We start from the raw sequence: 20,430 nt of genomic DNA, 5'->3' as shown, positions 1-20,430 counted from the left end.
TCAGGTTCCCGACAGGGTGGCTCGAGACCTTCAGTGGTGGGCCTGTCAGGAGAACATTCTGAAAGGAGAACAGTTTTGGCAACCCTGGCCGGAGATAACAGTAGTCACGGATGCCTCGCTCACGGGGTGGGGAGCCCACGCCAACGACTTGACCATCAGCGGTCGTTGGTCTCCATCGTTGGTCGTTGGCCGTTGGAGTCCAGACTACATATCAACCTGTTAGAGCTGAGAGCCATCAGACTTGCGCTGAAGGCGTTCCTGCCAGCTGTACAAGGGAAAAATGTCCTGATAATGACAGACAACATGGTGGCCACGCATTACCTCAACAAAAGAGGAGGTGTAGGATCACTACCCCTGTGCAGAGAGGCGATGCAGCTCTGGTTTTGGGCAATCCAAGAAGGAATCTCTCTATCGGCAGTTCACCTAGCCGGAGAGGAGGACTTGACAACGGACGCTCTGAGCAGGCAGAGTACAGTCTCCCACGAGTGGGAACTAGCTCAGGAAGTCCTTCAAGAGATCTTTGCCCTTTGGGGAACCCCTCAGGTGGATCTGTTCGCCACCAGCGTCAACAGGAAGTGCGATCTGTTCTGCTCAAGGGAATTTCCCCCGAGAGGAGCTCTGGGAGATGCGTTCATAGTGGACTGGGAGTTTCCGCTTCTGTACGCGTTCCCACCGGTCCCTGTCATTCCTCAAATGATCAGGAGGTTGAGAAGATTCCGGAGAACCATGATCCTAATTGCCCCGGATTGGGCCAGGAGAACGTGGTACCCGGACCTTCTAGACTTGTCCATATGCCCTCCAATTCGACTTCCACTCAGAGAGAACCTACTCTCACAGAAGGGAGGTCACGTTCTCCATCCAGACATCAAAACCCTCAACCTTCACGCTTGGCTTCTGAAAGGCTGAGGTACAAGGATTGGGACCTCCCTGATGATGATATGGAGGTGTTGCTTTCGGCAAGGAGGCCAGCAACAAAGTCTTTATACCGCTGCCGTTGGAACAGATTTTGCAGCTGGTGTAGAGAAAGGAATATCGACCCCTTTTCATGTGGTACACCAATGGTTTTGTCCTTCCTACTATCTTTGGCGAATTCAGGCCTTCAAGTTGGCACCATTAAGGGCTATCTCGCAGCGCTATCCATCTTTAAGCGCACTGCGGAAGAACCATCCTATTTCAAGTTACCCTTGGTAATACAGTTTCTAAAGGGGTTAACCAATGTTTATCCCCCAAGACCATTCCAAGTTCCCCTGTGGGATTTAAACTTAGTCCTAACTTTTCTGATGGGCTCACCTTTCGAACCACTCCATTATTGTTTGTTAAGATTCCTTACCCTTAAAACTGTTTTATTAATAGCACTTACATCTGCTAGAAGGGTGAGCGAATTACAAGCTCTTTCTTGTAAACCCCCTCATACAATCTTTCACAAAGACAAAGTTGTCCTGCAAGTGAAGCCTAATTTCCTCCCAAAGGTGGTTTCTGAATTCCATATCACTCAGAAGATTACCCTACCATCTTTCTATCCTCCTCCTCCTCCTCCGGGGAAAGAGGGGGAGGTTACACAGGCTAGACCCTAGAAGGGCTTTAAGTTTTTACATCAGTAGACTAACCAGGATAAGACAGGCAGACCAGCTGTTTGTAGGCTACACAGGTCACAAGCTGGGGTTACCAATAACTAAGCAGACCATTTCCAGATGGATCATTCTAGCCATTCTGGAATGTTATAAACTGGTAGGGAAAAAGCCCCCTCAAAACCTTAGGGCTCATTCGACCAGAGGTATTGCAGCTTCATCGGCCCTCAAAAGAGGTGTGCCGGTTAAAGACATCTGTGCGGCCGCTACATGGTCGTCTATCCATACCTTTACACAATTTTACAACTTGGATTCCTCCTCCAGTCAAGAGACTAGGTTTGGAAGGGCTGTACTGCACTCTATTCATCAATAGAAGACAGCGTGAAGTCAGTACTCCCTCCTCCAATGATAGAATACTGCTATGGGAGCCTATCTAAGATAAGGAATACGTCGGAGGGCACAATCCCTTCGAAGAACAAGTTACTTCTTACCTTGTAACGTTCTTTCGACGGGATGTTCCTCTGACGTATTCCTCATCGACCCTCCCATCCATCCCCGCAGTTCTACTTCCCTTGTTGTTGCATTTTACGCTCCTTCATGGTGATTAGTTTAGTCCAGAAAGAATTATTGTGGGCTACAAAACAGAACTGAGCAACGGACGCTGCGCGCGGCCTTTATCGACAGGATGACGTCGACGTCGATACGGCAGCTGTCGAGGGACATCGACTCGGAGGACGTCGACGCGCAGCGCCCTCTAGAGAAAAATTTTCCGAGGCCAGCAGAGCTGGAAGGAGATATCTAAGATAAGGAATACGTTGCAGGAACATCCCGTCGAAAGAACGTTACAAGGTAAGAAGTAACTTGTTCTTTTTCAGCCCCTTACAATGTTCCAGTGGAAAATTGTGTTTCCCTGTGTTGAAGAGCACAACAATTTTTTTAAACATCAAAGGGACTTTGTTCCATGTGTGCCTCCACCGCTTGGGTCGAGTTGAAAATTGCTGTTTTTTCACCTTGAAACAAGGCGATATATTGTCATCTAGTGATTGTCCATTAGAATTCCACCACATATGTGTACTGATACTACCCAAGGCTGTTAACTGGTGCGTGTTTAAATGGGCGTTTTTTTCCCCAAATACCTAGTCTTATCTTTACTACTGACTCTTTAATGAGGCCGCTAAACCCACTCTTTAAGATATTGTATAACTATTGGATGGGCATTATCTGATCTTTAATTGGCAAGTATGAGGTGGTTGGATACCGCAGAGAAGTAGGCAGTCTACTGTGTAATGGTGGCTCTCTTAGTGTCTCATTGGACTAATGCTTTTTAGTAAAATTATGAGAGATCAACAATGCAACGCGTGATTTATCAGTTTGGAAAATGTTGGTGCATTGCCTGGTTCGATATGTTTATACAGTTCATGGTCACAGGGTAGGCGTGCATTTCCTTAATGTTATTCACTTCTTTTTTGAAAGTCCCCGTTTGTGATAGGATTTTGTTTCATTTGTAGCCCTTTATAGCGAGTCTATTGAGAGATTTATTTGTTTCACATGTGAAGAAAGGAAATGGAGGAATTGGAACAGTACGGGGTGTCGTCTCAATTTGCCTCCCTGGAGTTCAGGAATTGCTGGAATTTTTTTCCATTGTTCAGTAAGTTTAGTTGCTTCGGCTGAGAGTTACCTGGCATTTGCTTTGTCATTCATAGTATTTTAGGATTTTTATCGGGCTAATCTGGTGGAGATGTTTGTGTTTTTATTTTTTTGATCTCTTGTAGTGCACCACATACGAACAAGTTGCTTCAGAGGGCAGTGGTTCAAATGGGCAAGTGGCGAAGCCAGTGCTCCAGATAAGATTTTGAAGTTTGAGTATTACTTCCTATTTTTTAATGTTGTGAGTACAATTATTTTTTAAGGGGCATAACAGTCCCATTCCCAATTTTATAAGTGAGTAAATATCTTTTTTAACAGTAAACCCTAAATGGTTTTGTAATAAATATTTCTTTGCACCTAGTTCATTCATACACATAAGAGATACATGTTGATGTAGTCATATCAGACAGTAATAGTAGTTTCTTCCTGTGGTACTAAAGTGAACTATTGGTCCGAACCTACCCCTGCAGCTGTGTGGATGAAAACAGGGGCACAAGGTCGTGTGTGTGTGTGTGTGTGTGTGTGTGTGTGTTACCTATTTCTTGTTGGGAGTATTTGTACTACCTATTTTTTATTTTCTGGGAGCATTTGCCTATTTTTAGAAGGTAAAAAAATCCGATATACTCCTTATCTGTAGGGCTGGGCAAAGTTTTGAGGGAGTGGGGAAACCGCAGGACCCAACCGCTCTGGGTTACACATTAAAGTCTGAAATTGGCCACCCACTATGGTATTTTTAAAGGCAGAATATTTATTTTGCTCGTCATCTTTAAATATAATACTTCTTACAAAACTGGCAACCTTTGTCTAGCACGTCTTTGGTGAAGCCCCATTGCAGAACTAGCTACAGCAGTTCCGAGCTCTGCATAGCCGTTTCCACCCCTCATTTCAATTCGTTGAGGCGCCATTGGCTCCAATCCACGTGTTTCACTGTGATGATATTTGTCTGATTCTTAAGAGGTAGGTGGTGGTCATTATGAGGTAGTTTTTGTGTCTAGGGTCGCCTGGGAAGGGAGTTCAAATGAAAATAGGTTTTGTTGTAATACTTTTAATGTCAAACTATCATATTTCCTACCTAGAAGTCTGCACATATTTAAGCAGTCTTGTCATCCCATCAATTAATTTGGCACATTTCCTGGACCCTTGTGGTTAAACATAATCTGAAACTCTATATCCCTTAGTCGCAAGTAGTTTAAGGTGACTTAAAACACTGTTATTCAGCACCTTCTAGATGTAGAGTCCAGGAAACCTTCTAATGTCAGCTAAACTAGACCTTTGCTATGTGTGGGGCACCTTTAGAAAGCACAGCAACATGTTTAACCTGCGACTTATATAGTGAGTGTTGTGCTCTATATACCGAAAAGACGCAGCGTTGGATACAATGATAACATATATATATATATATATATATATATATATATATATATATATATATATATATATATATATATATATATATATATATATATATATATATATACATATACATATGTGTGTGTGTGTTATCAATCACTTAAACTTTAAAGTGCAGTTAAGTCGCCCAGATTTAACGCAACAAAACACTTGAAATTCAGTGGATGTAGGAAGTTATGACCAGTTTAACTCTGCACGCTCCCACACAAACTACAGTTAACCTTGGCTAAATTTATTCATTTTTATATATGAACTACAGATGGCACTGGCGATCTGTAGTTTATTATAGCCGCGATTATTGGAAAAAATGGCTGGGGAAAAATTCTTTCTTTCCCCCCGCGCCCCAGACCCTCACCAAGTGCCCCATCTGTGCCAGCTCCCCCCATACCACAGATGCCCTCTTCACCTCCCTGGCCCTCACCCCCCACAACACACGCTGTTTCTGTGACAGATATCGGCCATTCAAGGTTATAGCCGACGTTACAAAAAAGCTTTGTGTTGCAAACTCAGTCCCCTGACCCCCTCCAAATCCCTAATTTCACTTGATCACCTCTAGCCACCCTCTCGCCTCTAGACAAATGACATTTGCAATTATTTTGACCTGCAAATGGCTTTTTCCCTTGCTTTTCATTTTCGGATATCCTCGGCTACAGCCCTCTCGCATTGAGAAAAAAAGAAGTTGGCGGCTGTCTCATTGCTAAAAAAAAAACCTGGTTTTGGTAATTTACCCCAGATACAGCTATCTGTTTTTGAAAAGGGGGCACCCCCTTCTCTATCAAATATTTAAAACACCACTGCACAGAATAAACCCAAACGACAAAAAGGCGTCTTTATGCTTCGTGCCCAAGTTGTTTTGGACCTGGTCCAAATCCGTCCCGCGGTTTGTCAAAAATGGACCTTGCTTATTTATGGGAAGGAGGCCGCAACTTTGGAAAATTGTTTTTTTCTGTCATCTTACTAACTTTATTTTTAACGTATCTTTTATCAAATTTTGCAGTGTGGGGGGCCCATGAGTCCCTAATCACTTTAAAAAATGAAGGCCAAATCCGTTACTCAAATCAAAGGTTATGAACAATAGAATTTTTTAAGGTTCCAATGGGAGTCCGACTCACTTTAACTATAGGCATTAATAAATATATTGTTTATTCACAGGTTCCTGGTGGTTAGATAAGTTAAAGTTTGTAGGTACAATAACACCAAGTCATGTACACCCAACCGTTGGCATCCTTGCCCAGAAACAACTGATATTCTTCACCAAGCATTCAAATACCAACGCTCTGTGACATCATACACACACAGGGCAGAACATTCAATATAGAAGCAGGAATGAAAGGAAAGACTGGACAGCCCATGGAGAAAGGAAGCAGCTTGTAACACTCGGTTGCCTGTAAAACAGGACTGACACATCCATATTAATTCCACAATAGAGATGTGTGTGGCACAGAAATACAGTGGTGAGGATTGTTGAACACCTCAGGATAACATTCACACCCAAAGAATTAACCATGCACTCGACTGTTCATAACTCAACAGACTTTGTGTCCCCCGATCCCCAAACAAGAGCTCCTTGACACTGTAAAAGATTAATACATTGGAAAAATTCTGTAATCCCCAACACCATCCAAGGACAGCAGAGAACATACCACAAACCCAACCTTCATAGTATCCTTCAAAGGCCAGCTTTGTGAGGGTGATCGAACCTTTACCAAGTTTCCGTCGAAATTTCCCCTGCACCAAAATCTGTTTCACGGAATTTCATTTTTCTGTGGAATGCATCAATTATGTTTTGCAAAATTTTTTTGAATGCCGAAAATTCACCAAAAGCCATATTCTTTATGATTTAAGTATTTTTCTTAAAGTTAAAAGCAGTTTTGTTCAAAACCAGATTCAAAGTGTTAACAAAACTAGCCAGATGTCCACAGTATTACAGGGAATACTGATTCAGGGCAAGTGCACGTTAAGGTCATCCTCAGGCCTATTCGTGACCACTGAACAAAGTTAGAAGCCATTTATCAACTCAAGATATTCGAATATGGTGCTCCAAAATGAGATCTTTGGCGATCGTTCGTGGAAGTCGTAGGAAGATGAGGCGTGCGTTCCACCTCGATGCAAAGTGTTCTGTGCCGCAAAGAAGACTCCGTGATGGGTGCAGGCCTGGCAGCAGGCTTCGGGAGTTGCTTCGGCAGTCCTCTGGCCTGTCGCTGCCACAGCATGTGCCTCCTGGATAGCTTCGGTGATCGGGACTCCACCACAGGCTGGACCTCGGATCTTCACTTAGTCAGTGTCCTCGGGCCTCTGTCGTCTTATGGTGGCGGGAAACCCATCGGCGGACTTTCCTCGGTAGCCGACGACCTCGACTTTCTCCAGCGGGACAAAGCGGTTGACGGTGATGGCAAGGGAGCCCTCTGTCAAATGTTCTTAGGCAAAGGTGGAGCTTTCACAGCTCCGGTCATCAAGCAGCACAGTGTCGAGGTGTCCCCACTTCTAGACGACACAACTCGACTGGCTTCCAGCGGTTACGGAAATCTTCTGAACCCCGGTCGATGGCAATGGACTTCAATGGCCTCGATGTCCCGGTGCTTCTTTTCAGGATTCTCAACGGACCTTTTCTCCGATTGACAGTCTTTCGGGACTGGCTTCTGGGGTACCTCGGTGAAGAGAAGTAGGTTTTGCGCGATGGCCCCTCGTAGCTCGGGGAGAGGTCTCCTAGCCAGGTCTCCTCTCGCATAAGTCCTCGACAGACTCTGCAGCTTTTAGATTTCGCCGAAGGAAATGCAGCAGCAATTCTTCTTCCACCTGCGCTTCAAGGATGAGCTTCAAGTTTCAACTTCAGCTTCTGAACAAATTGGTGAGAGGTCCCCAGACATACACATCTGTACCTCATTCACTCTGGCTGAGCCAGGCTCAATCAGCCAATCACAATCAGCCAATCACACAGAAGGGCATTCATTCATGCAGGCAGCCAATCAGGCTTCCATGCATTCAGGCTATTCACTTCCACCCAGACACCCATAACAAGGAATGTGGATTGGGGCAAGCACCCAGCCTTTCAGTACAACACACTGCATTTGTCAGTTTCAGGCAGGGCTGTCTCGTTCGTTGTGTCACACACAGATACCAGACACCCTTAAAATAGAATGCATATTGGTCACACTCCATTCACACAGGTCCCACCCCTAGGGTGTACCCACAACAGTCACTGGGAAGGCTCCAGCCAGTCTGGCCTGGACTTCCCCACAATACCATATATGGTTCTTCCACCCAACAGCCAGTCAGGGAAGGGACAGAGTGAGGGCTTCCGATAACTTTGGGAAAACAAGGGAACATGTTATAGAAACCCAGAAGTCCCAGGTGCCATCTTGCCTTCTATCAGGAATCCACTGATTCCTATGACAGGGCCTGTGTAGCCCAAAATGTCACATTCAGCATGGAGCTGCCACCAGCTCATACACACAGGTGCCCACAAACATACACTAGGGGTACAGGCTTGTACCCCCACCCATGGGTGCCATAAGGGTATCTGTTCGCCACAACCAGAAAGAGGAAGAGCTGCATGGCCACGGGTCTCAACAGGGCTCCTGTGCATAAAACACAGAACACACATGATAAGGGAGTACGAGACACGGACATGGAGGCCCTGTCCCTCCAATGCATTTTCAGCAGAACAATGTCCACACATAATCTTATCGAGCCGTCTTCTTTGGGGCTGGTGCTATGAGATACCCATGGGTTAGGTCCTTTTGCTGGCTCAATAGCTTTCGGATTTCTCCCTCCACATGCTTCTGGATATTGAATGGTATGCTCCCATAGTGTTAGGCCACTGGTTTCACAGATGGGTCGATGTGGAGTCTCACTTTACAGTCTCGTAATTTCCCCAGTCCTCTAAATTTAAACGCTGGGAATGTCGTTTCAACACTTACTTCTGTCCCTATGTGCTTGTACTCATGTGCCATGATTTAGTATAGTACATGAACCAGGCCTATGTCCACTGCCATTCGAAAACTGACAATGCATACACTGTCAATCTGTCTTGACGTCTAACTGAAAATGTGCGCAGAGATTGGTATGAACATGTGACGGTTATCACTCCCCAGCATGGTAGAGGGGTGGTTGATCCGTATGGGTAGATGTCTACACTGGATTCTTAGTTTTGGAGGGTGTGACATCTTATTGTATGTGCATTCTCACAGAGTATGTTCACTGTTGCTCCTGTATCTATGAGGAATTCAGCAGGGTTTCCATTGAGTTGTATCACTAGGACCGGGCTATGTTCTTTGGCAGTGTAATTCCCTAAGGCCTATACATATCCTTTCTTCCTGTGCTCATCAACTGAGGAGGTAGATTTGCTTCCAGATTTCAACTGTATTTCAACATATCACACGTGACTTCAGGGACATCTGTGCTCCCGTCTGTTAGGTGAGTGGCGATCTCTCCTGGCGTCGGGTTTATTCGTTTCTCCTCTTGCTTGTCGATGATTTCCGACCTCCCCACTAGTCTGTGTCCAGTGCTTCTGTGGCGTGTGTATAGTCTCTCTTCCCTAGGCGATGTGTTTAGGGTCAAGTGGTCGTAACCATGCTAAAGAAGCATGCTGGGACACTAAGTCCCTGATCAGTCTGTGAGTGTCTTTGTTGGACACTGTCCTGAGTATGGCCACTCAGAAGTGTTGCTTTCTAGAGCAGGAGATGCACTCTACGATTGCAGAAGTCTTCTTTCTTCTGATATGTGAGAAACCCTCCATGTGCTACATTAGGTCCCCTAACCCATCCCTGAGATCTGGAAAGCGGGATCCCTGGGATATGAACCCACTATTTGGGGACAGACAGCCCAGCTTGGGCAATGAGATTCATTAAATCCAGAGTGGTCCTAATTGCCATGTTATTGGAGAGTGCCGGCCATTGGCACACGGAACCCCCCGGCGGTGTACTCTGGAGCGGGGGTGGGGGCGAGCATTTATATTGATGAATTTCACTACTTTTTTGGTCGGAGGGCTCCCCATTGGTTATTCTCCATTTTGTGCAACATCATTCTTGTGTTACGAAATCATGTGATGACTCCAATGGTGGCCCCAATGTGTTCTGGTACTCCCTCCTGGGGACACAGTGTATACTCTAAAGACTTTAACAATATTTCTTTGTAAAAAAAACGTAACTGTACAATTTGTTTCGATCATTCTAATTTCACAGAATTAGATTAAATATGATATACATTTTATATTGTGTTCTTGCACTTCAAAACGGATTGAGCATGACTTGTTGTCTTCTTGTGGGTCACAGATGTCCTCAAAGCAGTGGGTCTGCTTGTTGCCTCATGCTGCGCTTGGTACCTGGGCTACCTGTTTGCAGAAGTGCTCCCTGAAAACTCTGTTGAGGTGGCCATCAGCAACATACAGAGCATAGGAGAAAAACCTGTTGTTAGAGGTAAGGAAACCAGTTTGTCATCCTTGTTTCTGTATATGATCAAGTGTTCTTTTGAGTTTTGGAAACGTTGCGCATAACATATCTCCAAGGGGTAGAAGGGGGCTTAGAATGATTGCTGGATAATTGCCCCTGTAATTCTTGCCTAAACCTTTATATTTGCTTTTGTGGTATGTTCATGCATCCTTTGCATTTGCACAACTCCGAAGCCTGATGATTGTGTTTTTGCAAAATTATAAGTATAAGGAGCCACCCACGTGACACCTGTCCTATTTGTCATTTGCCTTGTTTATCCTGTATTGCTAACTCCTCAACCTGCATTGTTTTGAATGTGATCCAAGCGCCAGTACTCCCTTCTTGCAGGACTATAAATCCAGCATTATCTGCCATTGTACCATGCCCCCAAAGTTAAAGCGGGCAGTCATTGTAGGTTACATTATTGTTACTTTTTAGCAACATGGCTAAACAAATTGGATCTTGCGCTTTTTTAAAATTGTTATTTAACTTCATTTCAGGTTGTTTGAGCCACAATGCTACTGCTAATTCTTGCCTTCATGCCACCAGGGACACCATGTTCCTGTCCCAGGCTTTCATTTCTCCATCAATTGTATTCTTGGAGTTGTAGTCTTGGGCTAATTTCAAATGGAAAAAATAACCCAAATTGAAAGCAAAGCCCTTGTCAGGAACATGGTGTTTCTGGTGATATGGAGTCACCTTTTACGCACACCTAAAGCAAATTCACTTTTGAGGCAACAGTTTACAACAAACAGATTGAAGTTAAGGTGATGGCAGAGGCCCAACAGCAGTGTAGTTAATATTACAGGTAACTTTAACTATAAACGTGGTCAATTGGTAATCTGAGCTAATACTAAGTAAATCTTTGGCGGAATGTAAATCGACTCTAGAAGGATCAATCTTGCCCAATAAGTTAATGCAGCTTCAACTGTACCCCAGAGAGATTAATGAAAAAATACTAAAAATGTTCAAGCTGGTGGTTAAGACTAATTAATTGAAGCTGAGGGAGGTGTGAAGAAAAACAGGTTAAAAATGTTGATCAGTTTGTGTCAGACTCCCAATTGGTGGCCTGGTGGAAAGTTGTCCTGGGAAGGGTTAACCATGTTGTGGACTGCACTGTCACGTGGAACTTGTCTGTGGTGCTCTCAAATGATACTACTGTGATCAGATGGCTTGGTCGCTCAAACATTGCATGGATCACTTGACCAAAAATAGGGGATGGGAATGTAACTTATTTGACAATGTTTCAAAGATCATAAAAAGGTCATTTAAAGAAATGAAGAATGAATCCCTGATCAGGTGTTGCGTTGGATTCCATCTGTGATGTAGTGGTTGTTCTGGAATCTGATAGTTACGCCTGTCCTAATACTCAACAGTAACATGGAGTCGATGAACATTTGTAGGTTTTGGCTCTAGTACTTTGAAAAGGACACTCGGAGTAGTCAGCAACCACTATGAGCTAGAAGAGGGGAAGACGACACTCTGAGATGCATACATCTTTGTGTGCAATTTTGCCATGAATCCGCCCCCCCAACAGTCGTGCCAGAAGGCATTTGTGAACCATGTCACAATAGGACAGTGAATGAAAAGGCCATTCTATAGCTGTATTTCGGCTTCTTTACTGGACTTTGTTACTGTGAGGCCCATCTCCCTTATGGACTACAGAAGTGTTAGAAGCCGACTGCTGTTTGATGTAAATGCTCTAGGTTGCTGTAAATGGGTCTTTTTTTATTGCATAAGTGCTCTCACCTGTATGGGTAAAACATTTATCTGAAAATAGATGCATGCTTTTTTCCGAAGTTTTTTTTATGTATATAATCGTAAGATTTTTACAAAAGAAAACAGGTGAAGCATCTTGGTAAAAGACCACTTCTTGTCCCTTTCGTTTATCACTATGTAGTGTAGTTGAATTATGATGTCGAGAGGTCAACGAATCACTTTCAAGTGGACGTGCTACGGCGTGAGAGGTGCTGAAGGAAACATCACTTTTTTTTTTGTAAATCAATTTGATTGAGTTTTCATTCGCACGAGTGATGCTTCAACTTTAAATAACTTTAGGCGCAAGCCTGAAAAACCAGACGTAACGAGTTCACAGGTCTCTGTCAAATAACCCCCTCCCCTCCTCTCTTCTCTCAGCATACAGATTCAGCTGGTTCGCTCAAGAGCGTCTCCAGGCAGCTCCCCTCGGGCTCATGTAAGTCGGTGGTAGTCTGACTTTCTGGGGTCAAGCACTAGGCAGTCCAGACTCGGATGAGTTTCGTGGGGCCAGGCCGCCCCTCCATGGGGGCATCAGATTGTGACTTGATCGTTGCCAAACGCAGTATTTTTACAGTTGCCAGCTGCCATGAAGTTCTATCACCTCCTGTCAGTTTCTTCCAGCAAGACTTTTCGTCCATGAGAGAAAAGTTGGACATAGTGTCATGTAGATTTTTAAAGCGAATCTCTCGGGTCGCATGGCATACAAGAAGCAGGTGGCGAATAGTTTCTATGGTCGTAGAAGACTTAGAGAGTCTGCAGGTGTTTGTGGATATTAAGCCTCTAATAGTCAGTATTTCTTTAGTTTCTAGCAGATTTAGGCGGATTCTCATTAAGAAATTGCGCGCCGTTCTGTTTGGAAATAGATTGATGTAACTTTGAAGATCATCCAATTCTTTGGTGTTCTGTGGAAGATGGATTGTTAATTTGTTTTTATTAGCCGATTACAGTGTCGTTATCCAATCAGGTTGCATGCTTTTAAGATGTGCTGTGCTAAAAGTATTGTAAGAAAGATTCCCCCAATGGCTGAAAGACATTCCAATTTTTCTATCAACAACTCTTGTATAAACTTTGTTACTGCGATCTTCCCTTTCATTGCGCTTGCTGTTAGTATTACCCAGGTTACTGCTGCATGCCTGCATTCAACTCTGTCACCTGCAAGTTGAAAGGAGATTTGTGCAGGTCATCGTGTGCACGCCTGCCTGTTTCCAAAAAGCAGGAGACCATAAATATTAACCCATAGGCGATTGAGCATCCTGCTCATAAGAATACTGTGTAAGTAAAATCCTAAATACAGTGACACATTATCTTTAGTACAGGCCTCCAATCTATTGTTACACAACCCCTGCGCAAAATTGATGAGCACTTGTGTGTCGGGAAAAACATAGACATTTCTATTCCCAAAATAATGTAGTTGACTGATGCAGCCCTAGTGCCTCATGAAGTTTGATCAGTGGTCTGCAGCCTTTGACTTTCCAGCTGTTTTGGCCTACAACTCCCATCAGCCCTGGAGGAGTCATGGAAGCTGTAGTCCAAACGCTTTAGACAGCCACAGTTTGCAAACCCCGGAGTTGGATCTTGCCCCGGAGTTGGATCTTGCCAGAATGTATTTCCTGCACAGTGTTTTTATGCACATTGTCCCCTCTAAGGGCATTAGCTTTCACTTTAGAAATATTAAGAACATAACGCAGCATAATTGATGGAATTGAAATGTCTACTTTTTTTAAAATGTTTTTTAAATGAGCCTTTGTCCTTAAAGAAAATGTGATGAACACTACCAATATAATTTCTTCTGCAGCTTCCCCGGCACTTGTAAAACATGTTCTAACTTCCAATAGCAAGTTCTATGATCATAACATACAGCCCTCATTTTTTTACACCTTGCACTTTAAGTTGTATGTTATTAATCTTAGAAGGTACTGATTTTAGGCATTGTCCATCCAATGCTAGGTACAGGGATGCATCTGTATTGATCCTAATGCACGTGGTTTTTAATTGATGTGATTTTGTATAGATCTAGTGTACTTTTATTATATTCTCTTTTATTTCTAAGCTTTAACTTGGATTTGTATATTCTGTTTGTGAAAGGTTTTACTCATAAACCAGATCACAAGAATACAAAAATTACTACATTGCCTAGGCATTAATGAACACATTTTCATTAAAAAAGGAAGGCCTTCGCTCAGCTCCGTGAGACCAGGTGTGTGTCGCAGAGCTGAACTGGCAGTGAACGCTATCGCGACTTCGTATTTAATAGTCTTTCCTCCAGAAATAACTCCTACCATGAACAGTTACGTGAATGCACCGGGAAACAAGTGGCTCACAAATTATTTGCATTTCACTTAAATAATAGGTGTTGTGGATTTAAAGGCGATGTGCTTGAAAACAATCTCGAATTTTCTGCTTGCTTGACACACGCCAAGGTAGCAGCCCCTCCAACGGACAGGGGAGCATCTTGCTAATGTTCTCCTTGGCACCTTCATCCTGCCTTTAAGTGGTTGAATTCACTTCTCCAGTTTCTTGTGGGACATCAACTTGTAGTGCCACGAGCGCAATACTCTCTCTTCAAGCTGGTTTGGTGTTGTGCCCCTTAATTGTGGGCGTTGGTGACTATTTTTACAGGGTGTTATGTTTTTCGACCGCAGCACTGTTTTCCTAGTAAAGAATAACATTAAATTTGTTAATGTAAATTTACAGTGAGAAAAAGAATGGCTCTTAGGAACCATTATTGAAGGCAGACGACGCTGAAGGAATGGCTTTTTCCTTGAGATGAGCGTGGCAGCTACTTTTTAAGTCCTAAGTGCGCTTTTCTTGCTGTTGCTATTGTTTATTGGGTTTCAAGTCACTGGTTGTCTGGGCTGCAGGCGTGTTTGGCATGTGTCAGGGGATCCTGATAGGACACCAATGTTTTCAGAAGCTTCTGGAACACCTGCAAAAAGCAAGGCAACAGAGCTGCGCTTCTAAAATGACACAATAGGACAATTGTTTTAAAAACAGGCTCCACTGGTCGACCCACCGAAAAAAAAATCCTGAGCGGTAAACATGAAATAATATCCACTGAAACTTATAAATGCAATGTGCCATTTTGTTACCGTCCGTTGGCACGCAATACTCCGAGTGACGACTGTGATAACCAGTGGACCCATATGCAGCAGAAGAAAACCTCAAACTTGTATAAAAACCATCATATCTGCTCAGCACCCCCATGTAACACACAAAACCTTGGGTGAGTGTTGGCAATAAAAAGGCAGTGGATTTTTATTGCGCAATTATGGTAATGAACAATCATCATAATAACAGTAGCCATAATATGCTGTACTTTTGAGCACCGGGTCCTCAGGTTGCCCCCTCTGGCCCGTGCCACCTCACCTGGATGGGTTACTGGCCATCCAGGTTCCCTCAGTTTGCTCTTCTATCTTTTACCATAGGCCACATTTATATGCCAATTCCTGAAGGGGCACGCCCCTTCCCTGTAATCGATATTGCCCCATGCGAGGGTTTTGCATTACCTAGTCTTTCTCTTGCGGGATCGCATTAACTGCAGTAATTATTCCCCCGTTAATGGTTCTGCTCTTTGCTATGACTATAGCTTGGTATGGTCTTACCTTTTAGTGTTACCTTTTATTTAAGATAGGCTAGCCCTTGTCTTCCCGTGGAGCCTGTTGACTGCTGCTCTAACCGTTTCTGGTTTTAATCTGTTCTGAGCACCCTTCTAATTCATCTGTTTTTGCTGGAGTACTTTCTTACGACTCCACCAACATGGCCTCCTGGCCCTTCTGTTGGGCCTATGACTTCCCTGGCCCTTCTCCCTGTGAATAGCTTGATTTTATGCTGTATTCAATGTGGGTTGGCCCTTATGTTATTGTTTGTACATATTCTTTCTGGGGAACCCCTTTTTTAGTTTTACAACCAGTTTTTAGGTTCCGTGCTATGTGTGCCTTATGTTCCCGGCTGTTCGGCGTTGGCCTGCTATATTGAGTGGTGTTATGCCACATTTTTTCCGGTGAGTAAAACCCGTTTTCAGCTCTCGTGCTACTTGTAGCCTTTTTGGCCCCGGTTGTCCGACGTTGGCCTGTTTGTTGCCTTATTTCTTTCTTAACAGTACTTCCACTAATATTTTTCGGTGTTTGTGGGCTAATGCTGCCCTCTTTTCTACACTTTCAATCTCCTTATCTGACATGTTATTGTCTGTGCTTCGTCTCCTTTCTTTATTTTTCTTATGTCTGGGATTTCCTGAAGTTCTTTGTCGGTCCTTGTCGGTGTGGGTAGGACTTCGGTTGGCCCCTGTTCCTTCGACTTCTGGCCACTTGTGAAGCTACTCCTTATTTGTTTACTTACCGTGTTCTTATGTGTCAAAAATGTGCCTATGCTGGTTGAAGAATCGTGGGGTGTCCCTATGTTATGCCCCATAGTTGTACATTTGAGGGCGGCCGTGTTGGCGTTGTGGGGGCCCCTTACCTCTGTTGCCCCCCCACCCTCTATGGCTGCCAGTTGTTTTTGACTTGATCTTTTATTCAGGCCCCAAAGCCTGGTGCTTGTGCACAGCTTTCTTAGGCTGTTTGGGTTGTGCCTGTTTCATCTGTTAATTGGGTAAGCTCTATAAAACGGGTTGGGAGGACTGGGGATTTTAAAACTCCTTGCTATATTATTTATACTGTGCTGTTAGCAAGCGTTGTACATGTTTATTTGTAATTATCAGCCCACTGGGCTCAGTGCTCCTTTATTTTCCTTGCGTATAATAAAAAGGTGGGTTGACATTGACGAGAACTGCAACTGGGAGCTCGAACTATTGAGTTAAACTGCTGTATCCTTGCCGTTTACTTATTTTCTTGTGCTTGTACGGGGCTAGTCCTGATATCCGGGCGCCATTTGTCCTGTTGTGGTGCTATCCTTTTATTCCTTGTTCTTCCGTTTAGGTTAATCTTGCTTTTCTGTGTGGGCTTCTATATCCCCCCCCCTGGTTTGTTAGCAGCACCTTACTGTGCCTTTTGCTGGCAGTCCGCCCTTGACCATGCTTGTTTTGTATGTGGCTGCCTTGTTTGGGGTCACTAAATTGACTATATTTTAACCCTGAGTTGTTCTGACATGCTTTTTCAGTGCCTAGACTTAACTTTAATTTGCCTGTGTGGGTGCTTCCCAGCCCCCGGCCGGCTGACGCCGATGGCATTTCGCACCTAGTGTGCCTTGTTTTCCCCTTCTGGTGTTTTTCTTGCCTACCTTGACCTTGGTGTTTGGCGCCGTTTTCGCGATTTCCTCTTGGCTCGTTAACGTCTTCCAGCTGCCAAGTGCCCTGCCGTTTTCAGTGTTTCTTTGCCGGGTTGTCGTCGGACTTGTGCCCTCATCTGTGCCCCGGCCTGCTTTCTGTTTTACTACTTCTGGAGCTTTTTGTGTAATCGGCTATCCCCAAGTGCGGGTGCTCCTTTTAATTGTGACAACAAACACAGTGCTGTGTTCTAAAATCCATTTTCAGGGTTCTTTTCTTTATTCTGCGTACACAGAAATATTTTGCTGTGATCCGTTTGGATTGCTGCGTGGAATATTGGAGGTCCGTCTTTTCGGGTTCTCCTTTTATTTGCCCTCCATCACCTGGCTGGCATTTCTCATGGTTTCTTGGTCCTTTTATTTGTTCGGAAAGCCTTTTGACAGTGTTTGTCCTCTTGTTGCGGCTGCCTTATGTTACGCTTTGGTCAACATTTTTGTTCGCCAAACGTTGCCGCCCAAACTTCACGTAAGGCCTTCCACTTGTCCGGGTGGTCCGGTTTATCTGGGAGTCCTGTAAACGACCACCTTTTAATACTTTTGCTGCTTCCCGTTGGATCGCTGCATGGTAACTGTAGATTCTTTCTCCCAACATGCTTCCTGACAGAGTCTGACTGTCTTTCTTTTCACTGAGAGCTTTCTGCTCGTGTTATGTCATGTTCTTGGTATGATTTGTTAGTCTGTGTAGCATGTGCTGCCCATTGTGGCATGCTTTACTGACGTCCTTTGGCGCCGTCACCTTTGACAACTTCACCCCCCTGGCTCCATGCACTTTTTTGAGTTTGTCTTTGGTTCTTGTAACCCTTTCCCGGTGGTGCTTTGGAATTATTTGGCAATTTTTCCAATTATATTGCGCTACGAAAACCTTGAGCATCTGAGCGCTGCTTATTACTATCTACAGTGTGTAGTGCTCATTTATAGACCTCGGAAAGATGAAAAAGTTGACGAATTTTAAACTATGACTTGCGGTTGCTAGTGTATGAAAGATTTCTTTGTGCGTCTTACCACACTTTGTTGCCTTGACCCGCTAGTTTAATCGTTGTATGATAATTGCTTGCTTTTCCCCCCACTCGAGGGAACTGTTAGCCTCCTGTTTATTGGATGCAAACCTGCTTGTCCATATAGCCTGTGTGATTCTTTCATCCGGCACTGTTCCAAAATGGTCTTGTAACTTGGGCACAGAATGCGCAGTGCTTCTACAAATTAATGCGTGCTTCACTTTTCGGGAACTTCCTTCCCATGAACCCTGTAGCTTGTTGTCCCGTTTGTATCAAAAAAGATGTTTCCCTGTCCTATAAGTGGTTCAAACATGGGGGATACCGTGTGCCCCTAGCTGTCTGCTCACGTGATTTTTCTGATTCCCCAAACCTTCTTTTTTCGTTTGCCATGTGTTACCTTCTTTTCGTGACGTCTTTATACGACCTGTGCTTCTGCTTGTAGTTTCTTTGCTTTTGCAGACTGTATTTTGGGCCCCTTTCTCTCGTTCTGCGTTTGGGGTATCTCTAGGCAGTTTCTTTTCAGAATTCTGCAGTTGCAACCCGTATTCCAGGTACTACCAAAAAACTGCTTTAGTATCTTAATATTGCGCTCTTGTGTTCCACGTGCTTTTCTGCATTGTGACTAATGCTGCTTTCACTGAATTCTTGTGTTCTGTGCCACAACGCTCTGCTTTGCTGCACTACATTGAGCATTCGTTCGGTTTGTGGCGCTTTCTTGGGTGGCATTGTTTAATCTTGGCTGTGCCCCGTATACAGGGTTTGGTGCAAGTATGTTTGATTTTGTGTTAAAATTTTGCTGTTCCCCCATTCAAAGGGGGACTGTATGCTTAAAATCTGCTTGCAGCGTTGCTTTTTGTTAAGCCAATAGTACGGGTTCTGGGTTATGAAGAAAACACCTCTGTTCCACGTTGTCCTGCTTCTAAGTATCGTTTTCAATCAATGTTGCTGCTTTTGCCATGGGTTGTAGCGAAAACACTTTCCGCCACGTTATTCTGCCTTGCAGGCCGTGTCCCGGCAACCCCCGCTGGGATTCCGTGTCACAATGTTCGTGTTTGTTTCCCCAGCAAGCCCCATCTTCGTTTCTGTTCAAGCGCAGAGCGAAAACTCCTGCTGCCGCTTTCTTGGGTGTGCCCCGTATTCAGGTACTTTTCTGTGTAGATTGTTTGAATTTTGTTACAAACATATTTTTTGTTGCTGTGTCTTCTATAAAAACGGTGGGGTTGTATGCTTCTATCCGCTTGCAACGTTGCACTCTTGCTTAAACAAAATTAGCACGGAAACTCATGGCTATGTGATAAACAAACCCTTGCTCCGCGCTGTCCTGCCTCCAAGTAATGTTTTCCACAATACTGCTGTTTTTTCGTCGTGCGTGAACTGTAGCGAGGAACTTACTGCCGCGTTATTCTGCCTTGAGTTCCGTTGCCTGGCAAACCCAGCCCGGGTTTGTTTCCCCGGCAAGACCCCGCCTTTGTTCAGTTGATGTTCCGAGTAACAACGCCTGCTGCTATTGTTCAGAGGAACCACTCCGGCTGTTGCTCCGATGTCAGCTGCCTTTTCGCCCCGGTTTGTCACACTGTGCAGCTGGCAGGTTGATGGGGCTCCTCTGTTATCTGCTTACAGTGGGTTGCTTCCTTGTAAAGCTGTTTTCTTTAAGTTTGTTCTGCTTCTGTCTGCTTGCAGCGTGCTAGTCTTTCACTGCAATCATCTCCTTGAGGCGACCTCAGTGTTTGCTCCGGCTTTGGTCGGCAATCCCTGTCCGGTGTCCGCTTCAAGTATGTTGGCGTTTCTTGGCCCCTTGTCCCACAGTAGCTACCGGAGACCTTAGGGAAAAACGCTTTTAGCAGACTGAGAAAGCGAAAACTCAGGTCTGTGAAAGCTGATTTTTGAACAGGACAATGTTCAAATAAAGTAGAGAGAGCCACTGCGTTCGCAAAGTACTCTTTCGTTTGGGTCCCCGTGCAGGGTCCCAAACTGGTTTCTGTCTTTCTGCTCCTTATATTGGACCCAGGGGCTAGCCCTAGGTCTTTGTTGTGCCTGTGTGGGGGGCTCTGTTGCCAAACCCCCCAACCCCTGCCGTCAGACCCCACTCCCCCCCCGGCCAGCTGGCGCCGATGGCATGTCACACCCTGATGTGCCTTCTTTTGTTGGCCCTTCCTGCGTATCCTGCCTTGGTGCTTAGCTCCTCCCTGGGAAGGGGGAGGCAAGGTGTTTATTCCCCTTGCCCTTTCTTTCTCGTATGCAGCGTCATGGAGACTGCCGGCAGATGAGCAGGATGTCCTGGTAGTTGCACACTGCAGGAATGGCTTTTTCCTTGAGATGGGCGTGACAGCTAATTTTCTTAGTGTTGCTGTTGCTATTGTTTGC

At 44.6% G+C, this 20,430-nt stretch overlaps 1 protein-coding gene across 1 annotated transcript in view; it reads left to right on the top strand.

The window, feature by feature from the left end:
• FAM3B (FAM3 metabolism regulating signaling molecule B) overlaps window positions 1–20,430 on the top strand; it is a 455,943-nt gene that overhangs the window by 102,257 nt on the left and 333,256 nt on the right. The window contains exon 2 of the mRNA XM_069636046.1: window positions 9,899–10,042. Coding sequence (XP_069492147.1) covers window positions 9,899–10,042 — 144 coding nt within the window. The remainder of the gene's footprint in view (window positions 1–9,898; window positions 10,043–20,430) is intronic.

This window comes from Ambystoma mexicanum, chromosome 7p (genome assembly GCF_040938575.1).
Source record: "Ambystoma mexicanum isolate Mex_15411 chromosome 7p, UKY_AmexF1_1, whole genome shotgun sequence".
NCBI classification, from domain to species: Eukaryota; Metazoa; Chordata; class Amphibia; order Caudata; family Ambystomatidae; genus Ambystoma; species Ambystoma mexicanum.
The sequence above is the reverse complement of the archived record's forward strand: the minus strand, read 5'-3'. Positions and strand labels throughout refer to the sequence as shown.